At 45.2% G+C, this 22,901-nt stretch overlaps 3 protein-coding genes across 3 annotated transcripts in view; all 3 read right to left on the bottom strand.

Annotated features, from left to right (window-relative positions):
• LOC125506657 (uncharacterized) overlaps positions 1-7,159 on the bottom strand; it is a 45,443-nt gene extending 38,284 nt beyond the window's left edge. The window contains 4 exon segments of the mRNA XM_087534364.1: positions 6,191-6,595; positions 6,680-6,805; positions 6,876-6,941; positions 7,016-7,159. Of these exon segments, the coding sequence (XP_087390490.1) occupies positions 6,191-6,595; positions 6,680-6,805; positions 6,876-6,941; positions 7,016-7,159 (741 nt within the window).
• Positions 4,505-5,350, bottom strand: LOC147988254 (protein FAR1-RELATED SEQUENCE 9-like). Its single transcript, XM_087525150.1, has one exon. It carries the CDS (start codon positions 5,348-5,350, stop codon positions 4,700-4,702), a length of 651 nt encoding a protein of 216 aa, XP_087381276.1. The 3' UTR covers positions 4,505-4,699.
• A 5,876-nt stretch (positions 7,160-13,035) lies between the features above and the next one.
• LOC125541849 (putative disease resistance protein RGA4) lies at positions 13,036-22,571 on the bottom strand. Its single transcript, XM_048705123.2, has 5 exons — positions 22,241-22,571; positions 21,961-22,164; positions 19,364-21,502; positions 13,314-17,518; positions 13,036-13,148 (listed from the first exon to the last, which is right to left on the bottom strand). The coding sequence occupies exons 4-5, from the start codon at positions 17,488-17,490 to the stop codon at positions 13,039-13,041; spliced, it is 4,287 nt and encodes a 1,428-aa protein (XP_048561080.2). The 5' UTR covers positions 17,491-17,518; positions 19,364-21,502; positions 21,961-22,164; positions 22,241-22,571; the 3' UTR covers positions 13,036-13,038.
• Between the last annotated feature and the right edge of the window lie 330 nt (positions 22,572-22,901).

The following is a 22,901-nucleotide window of genomic DNA, read 5'->3' as shown; positions in this document are numbered from 1 at the left end:
GCGTGGAGATCCAAATTCCTTGTAGATCGTGCTATTGCACATGACGATCCATTGCCATCGAGCTGCAACATGGATAGTGCTCTGACCAAAGCTGGGGCAGTTAATAGAGTCACGAAAGAGTATACTGTGCGTGATAAGGTACGTAATGTTTGTGATTCATCACTACATGATAGTTCATCAAGTATTTCTTTTGATCCGTAATGGTTTTTTGCATTGTAGACGTATATCGCGTTGAATATCGACAATAGCCACTGGATGACCGTGGTCATGCACATGATCAAGAAAGAATTCCAAGCTCTCGATTCGCTCTATCCTCTGGACCTGACTGAGAGGACTGTTAAAGCACTGGTAATGTAACCAACATTTGTACCATTGCTCTTACATATTGTTTATGATTGATCTTTAACACTATCCTCTTTATAGCGAATGGCTATAGCACACGATATCCGTCAGGCAAATCTTATTACACCAGGGAAATATCCGGACGTAAGTAAGTGGCCTATCAAGGAGTATGACATACCCCAACAAGAGGATGGGTGAGTTAATAGGACACCATGCACAATCAAACAACAACACACATGTTTGTATTGCCCACCGCTAATGTTTGCATATGTACCAGGAACTCTTGTGGCCTTTTTGTCACAGAATGTCTAGAACATTGGGACGGGGAAAAAATCACCCGCAAATTTACACAGGTATGCTGTTATTTTCGTTTGTAGACTAGCTACTATGGTGGTGTAGCAACTTCGGTTCATGTAACCTTTATGTCATTTTTTGCAGGCCACCGTTAACGCAAGGAGAGGACGTTTCGTCGCAGAGTTGATTATGTCACATTCAAACTCGATGGAGTGTGTGAAGAACAAAATTCGCGAGATCGCAAGCAAAACGCGCCTGAAGAATTCATGCGGCATGCAAGATTGAAGTTTTAGTGGTTTGGATTTAGTCCGGTCGAAGGTTTCGACGGCATGATTATCTTAGGGGTTCTATCATTTTTATGTAATAAACAGGGCACATGCATGTGTATTGTGTCTGTCAGACAATTCGCTCGTACAAGACAATTCGGTCATAAAATTCGCTCGGAGAAGACAATTTGGTTGTACCAATAAAGTTTTGGCTTCACTTATCAATTGTTCTTGCTTAATATTTTTCTCCTTCTCCAATTTTTTATAATTGTATTTTTCACGGCTTCACTTATCAAGTGTTCTTGATTAATATTTTTCTCCTTCTCCAATTTTTTATAATAGTCTATTTTTCTCTTCAACTGCTCTCGTAAGTTTCATATTAAAATTTTCACAATCTTAACTTTTTTTTAAAACTCTACCAAGCTTAGCATTCTGCCTTAGCTATCTGCATGTCATCATCTTGCGTAATCTCCTAGTAATTCCCCCTCATCACATTATTATGAAAAGTATTCATGGTAGATAAGTAAATATATCGAGCCATAATCTAATATTACACTCATCAAAGTCATGTCAGCTCATTGGCTCTATCGCGTGTTATCAGGCATCATGTTTTTCTAGTTTGTTTTACAAACCCGTCGTTTTTTAATTATATGTATAATTAACTTTTTTTGTACTCATCATAATGCCAGGCACGGCCCATCTAACCACGTGAGGGGCCCCACAGGCGGGCTATCTTCCCGGCAGCGCTACACCAGCCTATTTTGCCAGGTTCACATCGATCTTTCCCCTTTTCTCGTTTCGCTTTCCAAATCCCTAGCCCTTCCTCTCTATTTGCGCATCCAAATCTCGACGGCGAAAGCATGACAGCGAGCTGGGCGTCGGGCGGCGGCGGCTGCGGCGAGAAGAGCTGTGGCGACCGCAAGTTAGGTCGAACCCTGGGTCCTGCAAGCAGGTGGGCCGGATTCAGTGGCATAGGAGGCAGCGGCGGCGGATCTAGTGGAACAGGGGACGGGGGTTTCGTGGGCGGCGGCGGGCCGGGAGAACCCACGGCTAGGGTTTCTTCAGTGCTACACTTTGGTGGCAAAAAGGTAAGTTCTTTACCGTTGTTCTTTACATCCCAGCATTATCGCCCATAATTCATCACCTGTGGCCATGACAAGCTTCATCTATGTGGTCATCAGGAAACTCCTAGTGGCCGTGTCTGCATAGATGCAGACAATTTTGGCAGCACACTCGGGGGATGTGTGTTTCAGGTTAGTCTACTGACCATGATCTTCAAACTAGTACTGCTATTGCGGTCAAGCTGCAAAAAAGTTCAGTGTTTAACGCTTGCAGCGACAAGTTCGGTTATAAAATGACTTGAATTGCTCATGATTTATTTAGGATGATATCACTTCTGAGTATGTTGAATGGCTTGATGGGGAGTGGGATAGCAAAGCAAAGTCAGTCATTAAGTATCTTGCCATGAAGAACAAGAAACTAGAGACTAAGATTACAGAATATGAAGCTGAAATTAAAAGGAATGAGAAAGAAAAGAGGGCAATGGTTAAGATGCACAAGGAGATATTGCTCTATAGGGATAGGATTTTAGGATTAGGAGGTCTTCTGTATCTTGGCCTGCTTGCCATTATGATTGTTGTCATAGTTAGCAAGTAGATTGTTCATAAAGTTATTAACATCATTGTAATTGACATGATGAAATGATGCTGAATTATTTGCTATTCAGTTTATGGGAAAAGTGTAACAGAGATTGCAGCATAAATAACATGGGGCCATCATGATTGGTAGAAAGTGCACTTTTGGCATGTTCTATATTTGGCAGACAATGCATTTTTGGCATGTCCTGTATTTGACAGACAATGCACTTTTGGCATGTTCTATATTTGGTATGTGATGCACATGGGCACATCACCTAGCAACACTATTGATTTATGTAGAAGACTAGTTCATTGTCTTGTTGCAACATAGGAGCAACATCTAGCAGCTTCCATGCAACACTGAAGCAAAGCAACAATACATATTCAATAATCAGAAATTTAACTGAACTTGGCACATAGGGTGAGCAGTAGATATTCAGTTCTTCAGCCACAAAGAACCCGATCAAACCGTACCTATTGCATAACTTATATGCTTACATAGAAAAGCATACCTAACCAACATCAAACCCAAAATAATGTTAACTTATATGCTGAAACATATAACAGCATACCTAACTTAAGATAACCAGCAGCTTCCTCCTCCTTCAGCAAATGTGCCCATCTTCACTTCTTCAGAAATTTGAGGCGGCGTGAGCGGCGCACCACACACGGAGAAGCCTTCTTCTTAACCACCGTTCTGTTCGACAGCTGCGCCACCTAATCCTGAGCCACCTCCTCTTCTTCCACCTTCACTATGTTAGGGAGGAGGGGAAGGAGCTCGACGTCGATGGGCATTGTCTTGCCACCCTCGACGACGATCGGCGCTACCATCTGCACAGCGTCCTCCTCGCCCTCCTCATGGTCATCAGGGATGACCAGTACCTCCTCCACGTCGTCCTCCACGACGTCAGAGCCGAACGGCAGCACTGTCTTCGACACATGGCGGACCTGGTAGTCCGGGCTGACGGGCGCAGGGACAGCGAGCTCGACGTCGACGTGGCCCGCCCTCGACGCGACGTGTGCTGAATCTGGCCGCAGCGTCATGGTGGTGGAGCGGTACATCCACCACCTTGCGCGCTGAACAGGGGAGTCGCTCAGCGTGGCCTCTCGCATTGCCCACACGAGTAGGACAGCCGGTGGGACGCCGCGGCCGTAGGGGAAGGCGCGCTTCTTCTCGGCGTCGTTGAGGACTTTGACGAGGCCACGCGCGTGGTTGACCAACATCTCCGTGCTGGGGAACCAGCCGCACACCTCCGTCAACTGCGCGCGCCACCCCTCGTCATCGCCGGCGAGGTCCATCATCGCTTTCTGCCAGCCGAGGCTTCTCTCCATGGAGGCGGTTGCAGCGGTCTCCGGCGAGGGTATTCTCGATGTACTGTAGGTGGGGATAAGAGGGGAGTTCGAACCGGCGCCCGTGGGAGGTGGGTGAGTGTGTGGTGGGGAGGAGAGTGGTACAGTTACTTATTTAATGGCATTTAGGACGTGGGCAGGGGAAATGTACAATAATATTCTTTCTACCTCCCGCCCCGGTCATTACACAGTAAAGAATTTTTTTGATTTTTGTTTACAGGGAAACATCTTACTTTATTTAAACAAAGACTGGGATCTCGTCTGCTAATACACTAAGGATACAATCAGGGGGCCAAAGCCTCCAAGTCCAAACCAAAGAAACACAAGCGCCTACAGCTACCTTAGCCAAAGTATGAGCCGGCCGATTAACACAGTAAATATTTGAAGCAAGTGTTCTACTCTTGTTCCTTCTCCACTTTTCTGCACCTGATAGAAGACAAGCTAAGTTAATGAATGATACAAACTTTAATAATCCACAATGCATACAAACACTTACTTCTCATTTAGTTTGCATTTCTTGCTACGTCTAGTGTGTCCTACCAATTTGCAAGCGCCGCACCGGGTTTTCAACTCATCAAAAGAGAGTGGTCTACCATTTTTCGAGACAGGGCGGCTCTCATCTGCCTTTGTTGCACCTTTGCTTGACACTTTCATAGGATCTTTAACCTCAATCATGTTGCCTTCACCATCGTCCACATATTCAACTGCACACTTACTGATGTCATTTGTTTGCTTCAACAAATTTTCCTGTAGCAGATCATACTCATGACTCTTAGCTATCACAGCCTTCAAACTCTCCTGTAACTGATCCTACAAAGCAGGGTGTTTGCATGCCGCATGCATAGCTTCAGACGCTAACACACTGACCTGGCTATATTTCATTCTTTCCCCGGCCCCAGTCCAACCAAATCCCAACAGATCGCTTGTGCGCCTCGCGGGCAGTCCCAACCTTGCTTCTTTCGTGAACCGAATAAGAACTAAACACTTTGGTATTTCAGATATGTTCAAGTGCTTCAGTACATGGAATATGTGCTTGCAAGGTAGACCCTTTCGAATCATTCTTCTACAGCTGCACCTTATAGTTTCTGCGGAATTTACTGGTGTATACTCTACCCAAAAATGGCGCTTCTGGTTATTCTTCCAGGCCACGATGTACTGCTGTGATCTGTCTCCCAGCTTAATTTCTACAATCTCCATGCCATCAATTTTTCTAAGATCATCCTGCAACATATAGAAGTTTGCTGGAGTGAAGACGTGAGAAGCAGCTATCTCAAGTTCCCTCGAGCTAGTAACTGGCACCGGTAAACTCTGTGAGGCCGTGCAGTCATCTCGCGCCTCGTTTTCACGGATACGCACAACGGCGTTCTCATAGTGCAAAATCATATCCACCAGGGTCATTTCACCGTCTAGGTGGAGGTGAAGGCATGAGTTCTGGCTTTCACTCCGCTGGTTGCTTTTCATGCCAAGCCAAAACCCCTCTGTTAGATATGCCGCGGCCCACAGTCTTCTCTTCTTATACATCCGCCTCAACCATGTTACAGTTTTTTCCGACTGCCATTTTTTGGAAAATGTGTGCCATCTCTCCTCAAACGTTGCCGTGGACGTGCTGTAGTACAGAAGAGTTCGGAACTCCTTCAAGGACTTGTGACTGAGGTGAATCTTCATATTTTTCTCTATGTGCCACGTACATATACGGTGCCACACGTTTTGCAAGACTTCGCGAATTGCCTTGATCATCGCAGCATCGGCGTCCTTGATTACACTCTTAGGCATCTTTTGACACATGGACCTCAAAACCGTCTGCAGAAGCCACACGTATGTCTCCTCGGTCTCGTCTGTAACTATGGCACAACCAAAAACAATGGTCTTCCGGTGATTGTTAAGACCAACAAAAGGTATGAATGGCATACCATAGCGGTTCATCTTGTACGTGCTGTCAAATACAAGCACGTCGCCGAAGTCCTCATAGTCATGACGAGACTGGGAGTGGCACCAGAACATCCTAATCAAATGTCCTTCCTTATCTAGCCTGTACTCGAAAAAGAAGCTAGGATCCCTCTGTTTCCTACTGGCCATGATGCCTATGGCTGTGGCAGCATCACCTTTTGAAAGCAGCTTCCTCTTCTCCTTGGCGCAAAGGTTGTATATTTCACACCTGGTAAAACCAATACCGCCGTACCATACATGCTTGCTGACGAAGAAATCTATCATGTCGTGAATTCTAATCCCTGCAGCTCCCATGGACATTATCTCATGCTTCTGGTACTCTTTGATTTTTCTGTGGGACCAAAGAAAAGGTACCTCGTCCGGTCCTGCCAACATATGGCTATGCTTGTCCTCAAAACTTTCAACATACCAAACCTCACGCTTTTGGTCAAGCTTGATGGTCAGGTGCGCTTCGCAAAAGCAGCGTGTCTCGGCTCTGAGCCTACGGCTGTGTCCTTCCTCGGTTAGCAACTTGCTGTCACGTTTCCCTTGTCTTGAACAAACAAACCGCCTATAACGCATATGACGTGACTCTGTTTTGCTATACTTGACCTTATTCTTTCTAATGCTGAAACCATTATCTCTAGCATAGCTGTTGTAGAAATCATACGCAGCATCGTGAGACGTAAAGGTCATTTCCATTATCTGCATGAACATATCCCTCTTATCATCTGCACTGGCAGTATCTTGGACATTCTTTGCACCATCATCTTGTGTCACCTACACAATCAAACCACAGCCATGAAAACAGATTTCTATGGTTTAACATTACTTACTTCCATAGAACATTGATTACAAACATACCTCACTCATGATGACCGACGACTCGGACTCCCCAGAACCAGGTGCATCTAATGATTCATCGTTAAGGCATGTCTTCGCGTCGGATTCACCGTAATAGTCGTACGCATTATGACATTCGGAAATGAACTGAAAAATACAACACAAATACATAATTACTTATCATATAATATGCCAACAAAATTTTTCACTTACGTACCTGACTAATGTAATCTTCATTCGAGAGCTCCGAGTTGTTTTCCTGATCATCATCAAGCTCATTGATCTATAAATTTTCAACACAAAGATTTAATGTTGTCGGATGCCACCAAAAAATTACAACATGACAATGCCACTCACATTAAGATCGTCCCATTCGTTCCCATTCTCTGACCGATCTTCACGATCTGAAATTTCATCATCTGACCAATCTTCTATCCAGTCTTTCATCAGTTCTCCAAACTCCATGTCTACCATGATATCAGTTAACTCCTCTTCCGCCATTTCCTACAACCAATAATATGTATCATCACATGTGCAAACATTATCAGTGATGAAATATAAAACACATAGCACACGATCACAGATGTTATGTAAACAACCGCAACCGAGGCCATTCAGATTTGCCAAACTTAGTAAGGAAGATGGCCACGGTACCCGTCGTGATCACTTTCAATCACGAGGAACTGCACGATCTCAAAACCTAGCTAGATCTGTGATTACCTCTGCCGCCGGATACCTAGGTTAGCCGCCACATCAAATAACGATACTGGTGGTGCGCACAGCCGACGGCAACCGACGCTACGTGAACCCAGATCACGATGAGCAGCACTACCGGAACAAGATCCACGATCGCATGCGCCGCCGGGTAGCTAGGTTAACCACTGCCACTGGCGCGGCGGCAGTTCGTTCGATGTTGCCGCGAGCGAGACTAGAGGGGGGACGCGGGATGCGGTACCTGTGCGCGATCGTTGGAGATTCACGACGTTGTTGCGCCCGCTGTCCGACGAGATCGCCGGCGACGAGATAGCCGCCGGTGGAGATCTACTACTTATGGAGCCGTGTCAATGCTCGTGAGATTAATGGAGCTGCTCGCGTGAATGATTGGAATCGGCAGGTCTTACGTGGACGTGGGGTCGTATCTATGTTTTTTTTCGGACCAGGGTACTGTACGTATACGGTCTGGGTTATACAGGGCTAGACAGGGCTTGGATCTGGGCTGCGGCGGGCCAGGAAAAAAACAAATTCGCGGGGACAAAAATACCCTTCCGAAATTAGGTTACGGGGGAGCACCGGAGCAGGGCTCCTCGTCCGTGGCCGGAGCTGTGCTCACCCTGCTGAGTTTGAACCGCAGCTCCATAGGAGTGTGACATGGGTTACAGCCCAGCAGGCCGGCTTTCTCGATGATCTTGCCAGCGTACGCTGCCTGGTTGAGGGAGATGCCATTCGTCGTCTGCTTCAGTTCAATGCCGAGGTAGAAGCTCAACAGACCCAGATCGCTCATGTAGAAGAGCTTCTGCATCTCCATCTTGAATTTGCCGATCTCGACGTGGTCGTTGCCGGTGATGATCAGGTCATTGACGTACACGCTGATGAGCAGGCGCCCCCCCCCCCCCCCCCATTCACCGTCCATAGACGGCATGCTCCGCTGGGCTCCTGTTGAAACCGAGGCCCAGCAGGCAGCGGTCGAGCTTCGCGTTCCACGCGTGCGGCGCTTGCCGCAGCCCATAGAGAGCCTTGTCGAGGTGGAGCACCTTGTGCTCCTGGCCCTCGACGACGTAGCCCGGCGGCTGCGCGACGTACACCCCCTCCTTCAGATTGCCGTTTTGGAAGGCGCTTTTTGACGTCCATGTGGTGAACTTGCCATCCCTCGTGCGCGGCGAACGCAATCAGCAACCGCACGGCTCGTCACAGGAGCGAACACTTCCTCGAAGTCGACTCCCTGCCTCTGGACGTAGCCCTTAGCCACCAGACGCGCCTTGTGTTTCTGGATGTCGCCGTTCGCATCGCGCTTGAGTTTGTACACCCATTTGAGCCCAATCGACTTGTGGCCTGCAGGGAGATCAACTAGGCACCAGGTGTTGTTGGAGACGATTGAGGCCATCTTCTTATCCATGGCACGGCGCCAGATTCCCTCCCCCTCGGCTTCAGCGAACGTCTTGGGCTCATCAATCTCGCCGAGGTAGAGCTCGTCATCATGGGCAAGCATAACATAGTCCTCGTACTGCCGATTCGGCTGTACAACTCCGTCTCGTGCACGGGTCGTCATGGGATGACGTGGTCGTGGCGCCTCGTCATCGTTGGCATGGGAGGCGCCTGCAACCCCGCCCTGCTCCGAGGCGGGCTCTAGGCTCGGCGGCTGCGTTTCCACTGGGCCTGGCGAGGCCGTCCCAGGGGCAACGCTTTCGCAGCCCACGCTCGCCGCTTTTGGAGCGCCTCCACTTGACGAAGACGGTGCCGCCGGCCATGTCACCGTGTAGGAGTAGGTGTCGACGGTGAACTCCATGGCCACCGGATCTGCTCCCTTGCTCTCCCAGTCCCACCGTGCGGCCTTGTCGAAGACGACGTCACGAGACACTTGTACATGGTTGCGGACTGGGTCGTAGACACGATACTCTGCCATTCCAGGCTCACATCCCAGGAACACCATGGGAGTGCTCCGGTCATCGAGCTTGGCGGCGTGCAGCTTCACCACCTTGACATGCGCCACGCAGCCAAAAACACGCAGGTGATCCTCATTAGGTTTATGCCCATGCCATACCTCGTAGGGAGTCTTGCCATCCACGCTCTTCATAGGTGATCGGTTGAGGAGATAGACGGCGGTGGCCACCGCCTCTCCCCAGAATCTCGCCGGCACCCCCTTCGCCTTCATGAGGCATCTCACCGCAGCAACGATGGTCTGGTTGCATCGTTCTACGACGCCGTTCTGCCGCGGGGAATAGGGCGCCGTCAGCTGGCACCCCAAGCCCTCATCGGCGCAGTAGGCGGCGAACATGGCGGCGGTGAATTCTCCACCGCGACCTGTGCGGAGGAGGCGTAGCTTGCAGCCAGTCTCGACCTCGACGCCGGCCTTGAAGCGTCTGATCTCCGTGGAGAAGCAGCAGGTATGATTGTTCCTCAAGTTCTCCAGCTACAAATTGTGGTGTGGCTACTCAAGTCATGGTTCGTTAAAAAAAAACTCAAGTCATGGCTGGGTGTCTCGTTCCCCTGTCTTCCTGTATTCAGGTTGGATTGATCCATCGGTCTGCGTTTCAATTGTTCTACCACCAAGCATACTTATATTCATAAAGTAATTTGTAAGGCTGTGTACGTTGTGCTCGTCGAGCAACAAACTTTAATGTGATATCTACCTCCGGAAACAGGGTGATTGTGATGTTCCATTACTATTCTATTTGGATTGCACGTGTTGTATGCGAATGATGATTATCATACAGTGTCGACATGTATCCACTTGCCATATGTGTTTCAGTGCATTGATTGGATTTCTATGCTATGCACCCATGGCTATGTTTACTCCTACGCGCGATGCATGTAGCAGCAGCAATGTTGGGAAGAGAAACTGAATCAGTCCGCCCATAGACGATGATGCACTTACAGTATGTATGTGCCACAAAACTCCAGAAACAGGGTAATCCAATATCCACATCCTCTCCCCCGGAATTATCACGGACACATTACATCGAATTTGGACCAAATTAGATGAAACATAGATCGGTATTGTTAACCGGCGAACGTTTGCTGGGAGGGACGGCCCAGCGAACGCCTGCACTAAGAAGCACCTATGGGTCAATTGACCGACCTTTTTTTTCTCCAGTTTCAGTAAAATCCCTCTTCTTTCTTCTTCTTTCCACTCACGCCACCAGCAGCGGCCGGCAATGCTGCCGCACGCCGCCCGTCCTCCCTGAGCCACCATCAGCAAAGTTTATCAACGAGTTGAACCTGTATTACCTTCTGCAAAAGGCTGATTCAGCCATTTACTCAGAAACCCCCAACATCTATCTCCCTAGTAACCAGCACTGAAGCCGTACAACAAAGTTTCTCAACAAGTTGAAGGCTAATCACTGTCTTCTCAACCTAATAATATGACGCTCAAACATTGATTCAATCTCAAGATAACCCGACCCACCAGCCTCGAGTTCCACTTGTGATGCGGATAATCCGGTCATCTGGGACATCATCTCGAAGGCAAAAGTCCCACCAAAAATCAGAGTCTTTGGGTGGAGAGTTGCTGCTGGCACTTTAGCTACAAGGAAGAACAAATGGAAACGTACTCCGGAAAAGTACAGCACATTTATTATTTGCGGCAACGAAGAAGAAGATGCATTTCTTGCTACTATATCATGCAAAAAAAGAGTAGAGCACTAAGGAAGGAAATGAGGGATATTTGGGGATTACCAGGCGAGGAAAAGTTTCGGAATACTGGAAAGGACTGGTTGCAGAACCTACTTGACCCATGTAGTGCAGATGTTCGTACAAAAAATATGTTCTTGCTATGGCCTTTCAGAGCTAAGAAAAAAAATATAATTGCCCCTCATGCATTGAAACTGATCAATTGCAGAACCAGTCCACTCTGTTTCCTATCATTGCTGATGCTAGAGGTCTGATGAGGAACTTCCGTTCTGTTTTGATCAGGGCTTGCGGCACATGCCAGAATCCATGGTAACCACATGTTGGTTGCTGATGTCCAATCTATTCTCCAATCTGAATTTAGTGTGATTCTCCAATCTGTATATTAGGCTGCATGCATCGTTCTGATGCAAAAGCCGAGGGCTATCATCCTTTTCAAAAATAAAATTAATAATGTCTTGGCTGTGGCCTTTCCTCAAAAAAAAATGATGCTGAGACACATAGACAGCTCACAAGTGTGAGTACATATCCTCAAGTCTTACTAAACCTGGTGAAATGTCCATGAACAAATCACTCATTTGATATACAGGAGACAGAACCAAACAGTTCACGGATCTGAGCTTTTTCTCTCCCCAACTTGTACTAGTACTTGAATTGTACACACAAGCATCGAACAGGTAGAAAAACAAAATCACGGTTCAGATAGCAGGTGTTGTGTTCTGAACAAGTTAAAAGGTCAAACAACACTGTTTACTCAACCAGAACTAAACGAAGCTGAAACTAGATAGTACATACATACGTAGATAGGAGTAGATCACAAATTCTGAAACTGAAATTCATTCCTCCACAGGCAAACATACAGTTTCAGTACCACCACAGCACTTTAACTGTCACTCCTTGCCACATGAAACTGTTAAGCAGCAGGTTATAGTAAGTTTGTTGGTAAATAGGCCATCACATTCAACAATTGCTGGCCTGACTGACACCTGCTGCTGCTGCTTAACCATCTTACACAGGAGGGGAAATGCCTCTCATACAGAAGATGAAACTGCTGCTTAATTGTCTGTATATTATATCTGCATAATCCAGAGATGATGGCATCCATCCCGCTCCCGCACCTCACTATATGCCGGTAAAACTTCTCATCAAGCAAGCAGGGCCAGGAAGTTCAACACCACCTCAGCCTTTCCCAGCTCGTACTTGATTTGGAAAAGGCACCGGAGCAAATAAACAAATCACAGTTTAAATACTACTGCAGTACCATCTGGACAAGTTAAAAGCCATCGTCTTCTGAACTAAAGCAACGAGGCTGAAACAAGACATATATAGCTCACATTACAAGTATCCCAGCTTCTACTAAACATGGCAAGTATCTGAATCTTTAACAAGAAAATGATAAGAGTTTAACGGAGCAGATAACAATCGTGACATAAATTGGTACAATTTCTGAAGAAAAATAAAAGAAACTACCATGCCCTTTCTACGTTGTTTCTTCCCTGTTTTCCTCTGCTTGACTGGGCAGCGGCAAACCAGATCAAGATGAGATCCTCTCCGCCTAGGATGTTGATTCAAAGATGCTCGGCTCGACGCCAAGCAGTCGCCAGCCCTAAACTGCAGGCTCCGACAGTTCTCGGCCAAGAGTGCCTGCAGCACAGTTAAGTTGTAGAAGCAATCACATGCCATTCCCCTAGCAGAGCAGAGCAACAACCAGGTATCAGGCCTATCATCATCCAAGAAAATCCACAGATAAAGCCACAGTTGAAAAAGTTTCTTGAACAAGTTAAAGGCTAGTGTCTTCTCAGTTAACTAAGCAAAGAAAAAACAGACAAATACATAGATAGCTCGCCGACACACATGTGAGTATATTATCCTAACTTCTACTGAACCGGGGAAATCCGTTTGATTTGTGTTACAAATATCTCAACAAGGTAGAGGCCAAAGCTCAACAAAGCCTATTGATCACAGTGACGACATGATGTTGTACATTGTTCAGAGGAATCAAAATCCATGCCGTTTCTACGTGGTTTCCGACCTGTTTACTCCTGCATGGCGGATTGCTGGCACTCCCTGGCTTGTCGAGCGGCCCTCCTCCGCTCACGGACTAGCCTTGGCATCAACTTCCATGTCTTTGGTTTAAGTGCCATCACTGCACATATCGCAAATGGCATCAGAACAAACACGTACTAACTAATGTAACATAAAAATTTATGCCATACGAAAGTAAAATAATGGAGAACAAACTTGTACAGACATGCTGGTGTGGTAGATTTAATGGAATGGATGACTGCATCTGGACATGCTGCAAGCATACCTTCATAACAGGCATCTAGTCGTTTGTAGTTGATGCTTCCCAGTTGCTGCTGCAGGCATCTAGGGAGCTTCTTTATAGCAGGGCAGCCTCTAATTTCAAGAAACAAGAGAGACCTGTATACTTGTGGCTCATTTGGCAGGAATGCCAGGGTACCGCATCTTTCAAGATAAAGGGCTTCCAGCGATGGGGGGCGTTCTCCTGACAGACACTCCAGCGATGTCAACCCACTGTTGCCAATAATGTCTAGTCTCTTGAGGGGTGCAGGCAGACAAAGAGTCCCACCCAACATGCCAGCACAGTCCCATATTACTAGAGATTCGAGATGGGGAGGAAGTAAATGCTCTCTTGTAGCAGCTGCTGCTGCTGGCTCTGGCATGATAGGACTTCTGCTTATGGAGGTAGTGACTTCTGGTTTCTGGAGCCCACCCAGCTGGCATGATAGGACTTGAATACTACTGCAGCCATCAATTCCTAAGGTCTTTAAGGATGCAGGCAGATTTAGAACCGCTGGTAAGCTTTCACATCTTATTAAAGTTAGATCTTCTAGGCATGGACAAAACTGATTCATGGGTGAGGATGGCAACTCTGATACAGCTGCAGGCATGATTTCCTCACTGCAAGAAGATCCTTGGACCAACTCTGACATGCCCTGCTGCTTGCGAAATATGTACTCAAGCTTCGGGCAGTCCCGAATAGAAATGCTCTTGAGTGATGTCGGGACATTGAACATCTCGACCAAACTTGCACAAAATTGTAATCTAAGAAACTCCAGACATCTCAGGTGCTGACTCCTTTCGGACGCCAATGGCTCAAGAGGAGCTTGTGTGTATCCAATCAGATTTTTGCAATTTTTAATCACTAATCTCCTCAAGGATACCAACCTGTCAAACACTTTCTCTGGCCAGTAGATGAGCACATCGCAACTATTAATTTCCAACTCTTCAAGATGCACAAAATAGTCCCACGGCTCTAGTGCATCTACTCCAAATAATGAGTTGCAACATCTTAGCTTCATAACTGTAAGAGGGGATTCCTGGTTCCTTCTCTCCTTGATGTCCACTGGTACAATTGAAGTGCACTCAGCTTCTGATGTTGTTTCTATGTTTTCTAGCTTCAGAATCAGATTTGTCAATGAAGACAAATATCTGTCTACAAAATGAAAGATCTCTTGCTTGCCATCTTCAACTTCCAACACAATGAGTTTTGGTGCTTGAGGTAAATATATCATCTTTGGGCACTTCTGAACTGACAGTTTCTCAAGCTGAGGAAGCAATGTCCCTTCGACTCCATCCCACCTCTGAAAGCTCTCCAAGTCTTTCATTTTGAGCACCTTGAGGGCAGGAAACGCTGAGCGTACCGATCTATAACCACCCCCACTACATGGTTCTTGAAGCAATGGTGCTTCAGGTAATGCTGTCAGCTCTGGGCATTCCTCAATTGATAGTTCCTCTAGCCAAGGAAACACTACGTGTTCACCTTGAGTCTCTTTGACTGCATCCCATCTCTGAAAGCTCTCCAAGTTCTTCATTTTGAGCACCTTTAGGGCAGGAAATGCTGAGCGTGCCAATGTATAACCACCTTCATCACAAGGTCCTTGCAACAATGGTGCTTCAGGTAATGCTACCAACTTTCCACAATTACTAATAAACAACTTCTCAAGCACAGGAAATATTCTCTGTTCTTCTTGCCTCTCATCTATTTCCCACCATCTCTCAAAACCAAACAAATCTTCTAGCATAAGCACTTTCAGTTTTGGAAAAGTGAAGGATGTATCACATCTGAACAAACATTGCAATCTTTCACAACGAAAAAGATGGATCTCAACCATGTTTTGCAACATACCCATGCACTTTCCTCCATAGGAATATATCTTCAGAACCTGCAGCCCACCATGTGGTTTGAAATTGTCGAGCACCTTGCTGTCACAAACAGAATTCCATCTTAGTGTCAGTTCTCTGAGATCCTTCTTGTTTCCAAGGTTTAGCACTTTTGCCTCTGCGTCTATAACATTCTCTACCTGACATACCTCTAGCTGACCACAAAGGTTTAAATAAAGCAGCTCTGCAACATCACTACAATCAGGGCTAGTAACTGCTGCTACAAAACATGTAAGTGTCTGCAGCTTAGTGAGGTTTCCGAGTTCTGGAGGCATGCTCTCCAACTTCGGGCATCCATGAGTGTAGAGGTGACGCAAGGAAGTCATATACTTCATTTGCCTTGGGAGTCGACCAAGATGAAAGCAGTTGGAAAGGTCCAACATTTGAAGGTTATACAGAATACTTATATCTTCAGGAAGTGCTTTGATATAACTGTTGGAGAGATCAAGGTACCTTAGGTAACGCAAATACTTTGGTTTTGGTAGAAAGGATTCTCTCCCTATATGGAGCTTCAAGACACGCAAAGACTTGTAATTTGACAGATGCTTCAATGAGCTTCCCGAAAAACTATCACATATTAGTGTTCGGATAACAGGGGATCTTTTCTGCAGAGACTCATTCAAAATACCTTTTGTTTCCTCACGTGAGAAGAATCTACCTTCTGCTTCGTCACGTGACAAAAATAAATGCCGAGTAGTATCTGGAAGACATTGGATTTGACTTGGTTCGTCGGTTGCAACAACAGATAGCTTCTTCATAACAGACATTGCAATAGCATGCATAAGATCATGGATTTTACATGTAGTTGAATAATACCCATAGATGTCTATACTTTCCTCTATGTCCAGAAAGAATGACCTTGAGGCCAGCTCATTGAAAATATGTTTTCCAATGGTTTCAAGACTATCTCCTTTGTGTTCTGGGATCAAGCCATTTGCAATCCATAGATGGATCAACTTCTTCACATCAATCTGGTAATTTTTGGGAAACAGAGCACAGAAAGCAAAGCACTCCTTCAGGTGTGATGGCAACTCGTTGTAACTAAGCATTAGTATTGGCAAAATTCCAGTTTCCTCGATGCAAATGCTGCTTCTAGATGATACATCCTTCCATTCTTTCACGCTGGTCTTGGTATGAAGCAGAGATCCCAGTGCAGTTGCAGCTAAAGGATTGCCATGACATCTGTTCACAATCTCACCAACCATCTCGTGTAGCTCGGGAGGCTTTTCATTCTGTAAACTGAATGCTCTAGACACAATAATTTCCTTTATGAAGTTATCGTTCAAAACATTGAGATTGTAGATTCTATCTGTGCCAATAATTTCAGCAACTTGTTTATCACGGGTTGTTGTCAACACTGCACTACCCCTGCCACCATGCTGAAGACAGACCTTCAGCCTTTCCCACTTATGGAACTCTCTGTTCCTGACATTATCCAATACAAGGAGATACCTCTGCCCGCTGACAAGTTTTTGAAGTCTATCCAGTGGTGGTTTGTCTGTATCATCATTTTTCATGGGGGATGCTTCAACTATACTCTTAGCCACCGAATTCACATCAAAGGTATCAGAGACGCAGACCCAGAGCTGCAACGGAAAATGCTTCTGAATTTCAGGTTCATTGTATATGAGTTGCGCTAATGTGGTCTTTCCAAGCCCCCCCATTCCAACAATGGGAACTACTGAGAGATCTGCATTGCTAGCTTGACCAAGTAGTATGTCGACGATATTAATCTTATCTTCGTGTCTGGATCTTGTGGCAATTTCTTGTGCATCGATGATGACATAATCTGTCTGCCTCCACTCCTTGGACACCGGAGTCTGCCCTAACTGATTGGATACCAAGAATGTCTGCCTCAACCCAAGGTCATGCATCTCTGCAATCAGGACGTTGATATCCTCCAGAATCCTGCAAAGCTTTCTACCCATTCTGTGACGGAACACGACATGGTTTTCAGTAGGGAAGAGTTTAACCGCATCGAAGCCAAGCTTTCGGTAATGTCCATTCTTCTTTGCTTCACGGCGGAGTGCTTCATACTTGAATTCGTCAAAGACTTCATTTGCCTCATAGGCCACTGTCTTGAGATCCTCGAGCCAGGCTTTCGGCCCTTCTCTGTGGGCCGTCGCCCTCTCAATGTCAGTGATGATGTCGAAGATGATAGGAAGCCTGCGTTTCAGAATCCTGTGTTGCTTCTCCATCCCCTCCATCACATTGTACTGGTCGAGGAGGTAGCTGGACGCCTTGTCCTGCAGCATGGACACCAGTGGCCGGATCGCCATGGTGGCCACCAGCTCCGCCATTGCAATGCTCACGCACAACACAAATGCACTGCAGAATTAAAGGGGGAAGACAGAGTTGTCAGCAAGATCTGTAATTTGTGCTGTCTAAATTTGAACTTGGCTGAAACTTTTTGTGAAATGTTTCCTTAATTTTTCCAAATTTATGAATCCACAGGGGTGAAATAAATACTAAAATTAAATCTACACCCTGAACCAGTTAGATGTCTTGTGAGCAAGACGTGTCTAAATATTGCTTGAGTGCTTGACATCTGTTCTTGAACCAATTACAAGTCAAAATCAAATATTGCAGCCATAGTTACCTCCACGAGCTTGCTCCTGAGCAACCAGGACCGGCAACGCAGCAACAGCAAGGAAGACGTGGTCCTCACCAGCGCGTGGACGCCGAGCGGCTCTGGCGCTCTAGTCACAGCAGCAGCAGCAGTACCCAGAACCTGGCCGGCACCGACGCAGAGACATGGAACCAGGCGTTTGCTCCGGTGAAGGTAGAGCAGCGCGGATACGTGGGCCTGAGATTTCTGGGAGCAGCAAAGCTTTTGGAAGCTGGGAATAGGATTCGGGAAAGCAGCTAAGCTCTTCTTTGGAAAAGAATTCAGGGATACACGCATGTGGTCTGTGGGGAAGGAATTTGATTCTTTCTTTGGCAAAGAGAAAAGGAGACGGATGGATGGGGTCATGCGGTTGGAGGAATTTATTTGCATCAAAGCCAAATTTTAGTGCCAATCCTCCTCTCTCTATCTAGATATTATTTCTAGGCAGTACTCTCTCCTTCCAGGTTTGTCAGGTTGCTAACTAAACCTGAAAACATTCCCGTCAGTATTAGACCTGAAAACATTTAGCAATGACAGTTCCAGCTTCTAGGTGCATTTAGGTACTTTTTCGTATTTTTCTTGTCTTATTTTGCTTCTATCATCCTTTTGTTTCCTTTTATTTGTTTTCCTTTTTGAAATTATTTTTCTTAATCGTTTTAATAGTTATTGTGTAGTTCTTGGCGTGTTTAACTAGCTGCTAATGGAATTGTAGTTATCTTACAGATGGGTCGTCGGTGGGAATAGGATCTGTGGGAGCAGGTATTTTGGAGACGTGCTCTCTCCTGCGGGGAAGGAATTCGATTCTTTCTTCCTTGGAAAAAAGGGGATGCTCTTCTTGGGCAAAGAGTGCTTCTTTGGAAAAGGGGATGCTAATAGATGGGTTGGGGTCACATAAATTGTTTACTAGGGTTTCTCCCCGGTCAGTAAGTTATCTCTATCAATGAAGAAGATGCGTGAACAGAACAACTGAGGCAAGCATCTCATCCCATGTACAAATATGAGATCGCTATCAGAATTTCTCCCCAAGTATTGAATCGGATAAAACCACAGTTTCAAAAAGCATCTGAACAAGTTAAAGGTAAATGTCTCCACTCAGCAACAGCGCTTAAACTAGATACAGTTCACAAACGTGAGTATCCCTACTTCTACTAAAATATGATTTGAAGGGAGCATTAAAGTGTAAAAGATGGCGGAAACTGGATATACAGACTTGAAGAAAGGACACATGTTGTCATACAGCAATTTTTCATGAGAAACTCCACAACAAAAATTGCATAATTACTAATGACTAATTCACAAGGAAGCGTGCCAACGTATCTAATAAAATCCATGGTTTTAAATAGCCCGCTATAGCTCCGCTATAGCCCGCTATAGCGTTTACAGAAGGTCTTGCGCTAAAAGACTTTGGTCCAAACAAGTGAACAAGCATTTTAAATAGCGCGAGAAGAGGTCCGCCGCTAAGAGCCTTAGCGCGCTATTTAAAACCATGATAAAATCTGAAAACCTCATAGCACATAGACATCTAAGAAAAATGGAAGCACGCAAAGAGGTGCTAGATAGCTTACTTCCTCGCTTTCAGAATCTGGTGAGAGAAGCTCTAGTGCATCAGCTACATCAATTGTTCCCCACTTTCTTGTCAATTGAAGTGCTTGCTTAGCCTCCTGCACATTATCCTAAACAAAATAAGCAACCAGATCATTTACAAACGAGGTCAAAATAAATGTTATCAGAGGAAACACACATGATTCAGAATATTCATTAGGACCAGCTTTTGCGCACACACAGACAAAGATCAATAGAAATGTGTGAAAGCATCTTTTAATCGCACAATTAACTAGACTGGACCAATTGAACAGTGGAGTGAATAAACAAGGAATGCTTACACCAAAAACAAAAATACTAACTATGGTGGTATATTTCGTCAACAACTTGCTCAATACAACTTTCAAAAGATATAGCATCCCTGCTAGATGGAAACCAACCACTACATTTGTAGTATTATGCGAAGATGAGGAGATGTTTTTTTTTCAGGACAGAGCACCAACATGCTTGACAAACAACATGATGCAGAAGGTATTAATAAATAGAATAGTGGTCAGAAATAATAAACACCTAGTTGCACTATATAATCCTTAGAAAATGAAACACGACAAACAACCACTTTAATTGCTGAACAGTAATCAGAAGAACAGAGAAATGAAGTTCAGTGCAAATAAGTTCAATTTTCTTTGAAGCCAAAAAAGAATGGTCTCAGAGATCCAGCACTACAAGATTGACAGTTGAAGATTGCTGCAGTTAGAGAGAACTGAAGATATTTATTTCTAAGCATAAAAGGCAAACATAAACCAGTATCCAGCACACGTCATATGTCATGGCAGAGTAACCAGCACAGCCTTTATAGGCATTTCCAAGCATTGGCAGATATACCAAAAGGGCCATCTTCGCCAGGATGGAACTTTTGTATGTAACTAATAACACTGTGATGTTCCGAGAGCAAGCAAAAAAAAAGCAATGAGTGTAACTTTCTGTAGAAGCAAATCTACTTAAGAAATGAAGCAGAATGCGTAGAATACCTTTTTTCAATGAAAAAAAATTAACAAGTCATTTGAAAACCAAACACTGGCTACTGGGCATCTATGATCCTGAATATGAGTTGCCTGTGCAAACGAACTGGAAGCAATATATTCAAGCATCCCTTCATCTTGTCCAGTTGCAGGAACCAGTTTCCAGTTTGAGCAACCAGTCCATTAAAGGAACCGTTTGAATAACGTAAAATGTAAATGATGTATACAATGGTATGGTGTATATGCTAAATGTGGGCTATCTATGCAGGAGAACAACAATTAGCATGTAAGCACTTAATTTACGTATACACGAGCCACAAAAACAGGAATAAGAAATGCAGCCTAATGGGTCAGTGCTCTTTTCGAAACTGAAGCAACTGCATTCTCATCATGACCAATACAATCGATTGACTAACAGAGGAGCGACCTACCACCAATGCTGACCGTGGTCTGATTTAGAACAATAATTCAGGAAATATTCAAACATGTATACATGATTATGTGTGGTTAAAAAAAAGTCTATATAGTCACAGGCACAGCAATACATCATGGCAGCATTCGATAATGCATAATATATCATGGTATTGTGTTGAGATTAATTGGCAAGTTAACATGGATTGAAAATACTACTGGGTGACTAGAGGTGAATATTATACTGTAATGACTTGCTCAGAGTGTTATGACCCACTACCGGGCGATACATGTCAAGGGTGTGCCTCTTAAATTCATGTGGAGAACATAATAGACTAGCAACCATTGAAAGTAATATTAATCGTCAATCGTCACCATTTGACTTTGTATTTGTTGAAACCAAAACTAGATGATCATAAGGTTTGAAAGTAATATCAATCGTCAATCGTCATCATCTGACTCTCTATTTTATGAAACCAAAACCAGATGATTGCAAGGTGACTGAGAAACAAACAAAGAAGGTAATGAAACTGCAGCTTGTACTCTGCATTTGCTCATCTGAGGTTGGTTTCAGGTCTCTATCACTTATTCCACGAGTCAAGCCCCTAGCAAGCTTTAACTGCTTGAGTTCTCAGATGGATTAGAGCATTCCAAATTCAGGATCCTGCGCAGAGACAAGCACGCTCGATAATGGTACAGGGGCTGGTCGATAGAAATTCGCTTGAGATTCTGGTACAAAAAAACGAGAGTAAAATTGATTGCAAAGATAACCATACTAAATTGGTGTTACTGAATGAGAAAAATGTGTGGTTTGCATGCAGAAGAAGTCATGCTGAAATAAATACTAGGTTACTCGGCATCTTCAAGAGCATAATTCCTCCTGTGTCTCGAACAATTAGTCGGTCACACCAGAAGCCACATGAGATTCAACAGATTCGCAAGGATGTACAGTTGCACACACAGACATATGCAAAATGTACGAAAGCATCAAGCATCATTTAGTGGCATGACAAATATAAACTGGATCCATTGAACAGCAGACTGAAAATGGAAAAGGCATGCTTCATCAACATAGTAGTACATATCATTTCTCCCTGCTAGATGGCAACCAGATGACAACCGATCACCTACATTTGCAGTAGATTTTGCAGAACAAATCGAACACGGAGAATGGAAAGAATACATACCCAATGAACAATGATGAATCAATTGTAATCTGGAGGACGACTCTTCTGGGTTCGAATGTGCAGAGTTGAGCAACATTTTCCAGCCTAGGGATCAAAACAAATTTCCCAGCCTCTATCTATCTAGTTCACCTCCTTCTGCTAAACTTGGACCAGAGTACTCTCTGGCCAAAGCGCTCCACCTCACCTCGCTAATTTCTAAGGAACCTGCGGGAAAATGGCGATTAGGGTGGAGATTTGGGGCAGGAAAGGAAGGGGAGGGGAGGGAACTGGTGCGGAATACCTTGAGCAGCGGCGGCGATGGGGGGCGGGCGGGCGGGATGTGGGTTTGGAGGCCGAAACTCGGTGCCGATGTCGTTGCCCCCCGCCGCGCTTGCCCTGCTGATGCCGGTGGCTGTCGCGGCCATGGACGGACGGCCGGAACGCGAGCGATGGTGGTGGAGCTCGGGAGACTGACTGCGCCGGCGAGTAGCCACAGCATGAAGCAGCACGGACGGACTTGGAGTTGGCGGTGGCTTGCGCCGGCGGCGGTCCGGCGGGCTGGGCGTCCTCATCTCAGCTCGGCGAAGAGGAGAGCGGAGAGGGAGATGCAAAGCTGGGCTGGGCATGGCTGCTCTACCGATGGGCATGGTTTCTCTTCTAAAAACCAAATCGGTGAACTTTTTCAAATTTGAAAAATTGAAGAACTATTTATGAACTTTTTCAAAAAAATAACTATTTTTAAAAGTTTGTAAACTTTTTAAAAATCGATGAACATTTTTCAAAATTGTGATTTTTTTTCAAAATTGGTGAAAAGAATTCAAAATCGATGAAATTTTCAAAATTATTGAACTGTCATCCCTCACCCACAATCATGGAGGTGGCGGTGGTCCGCGGTGTTGGAAATATGCCCTAGAGGCAATAATAAATTAGTTATTATTATATTATATTTCATTGTTCATGAT

This window comes from Triticum urartu, chromosome 1A, assembly GCF_056163025.1.
Source record: "Triticum urartu cultivar PI428250 chromosome 1A, HENAU_Tu73, whole genome shotgun sequence".
NCBI lineage: Eukaryota > Viridiplantae > Streptophyta > Magnoliopsida > Poales > Poaceae > Triticum > Triticum urartu.
Note: the sequence above shows the minus strand (reverse complement) of the source record. Positions and strands in the feature narration are given on the sequence as shown.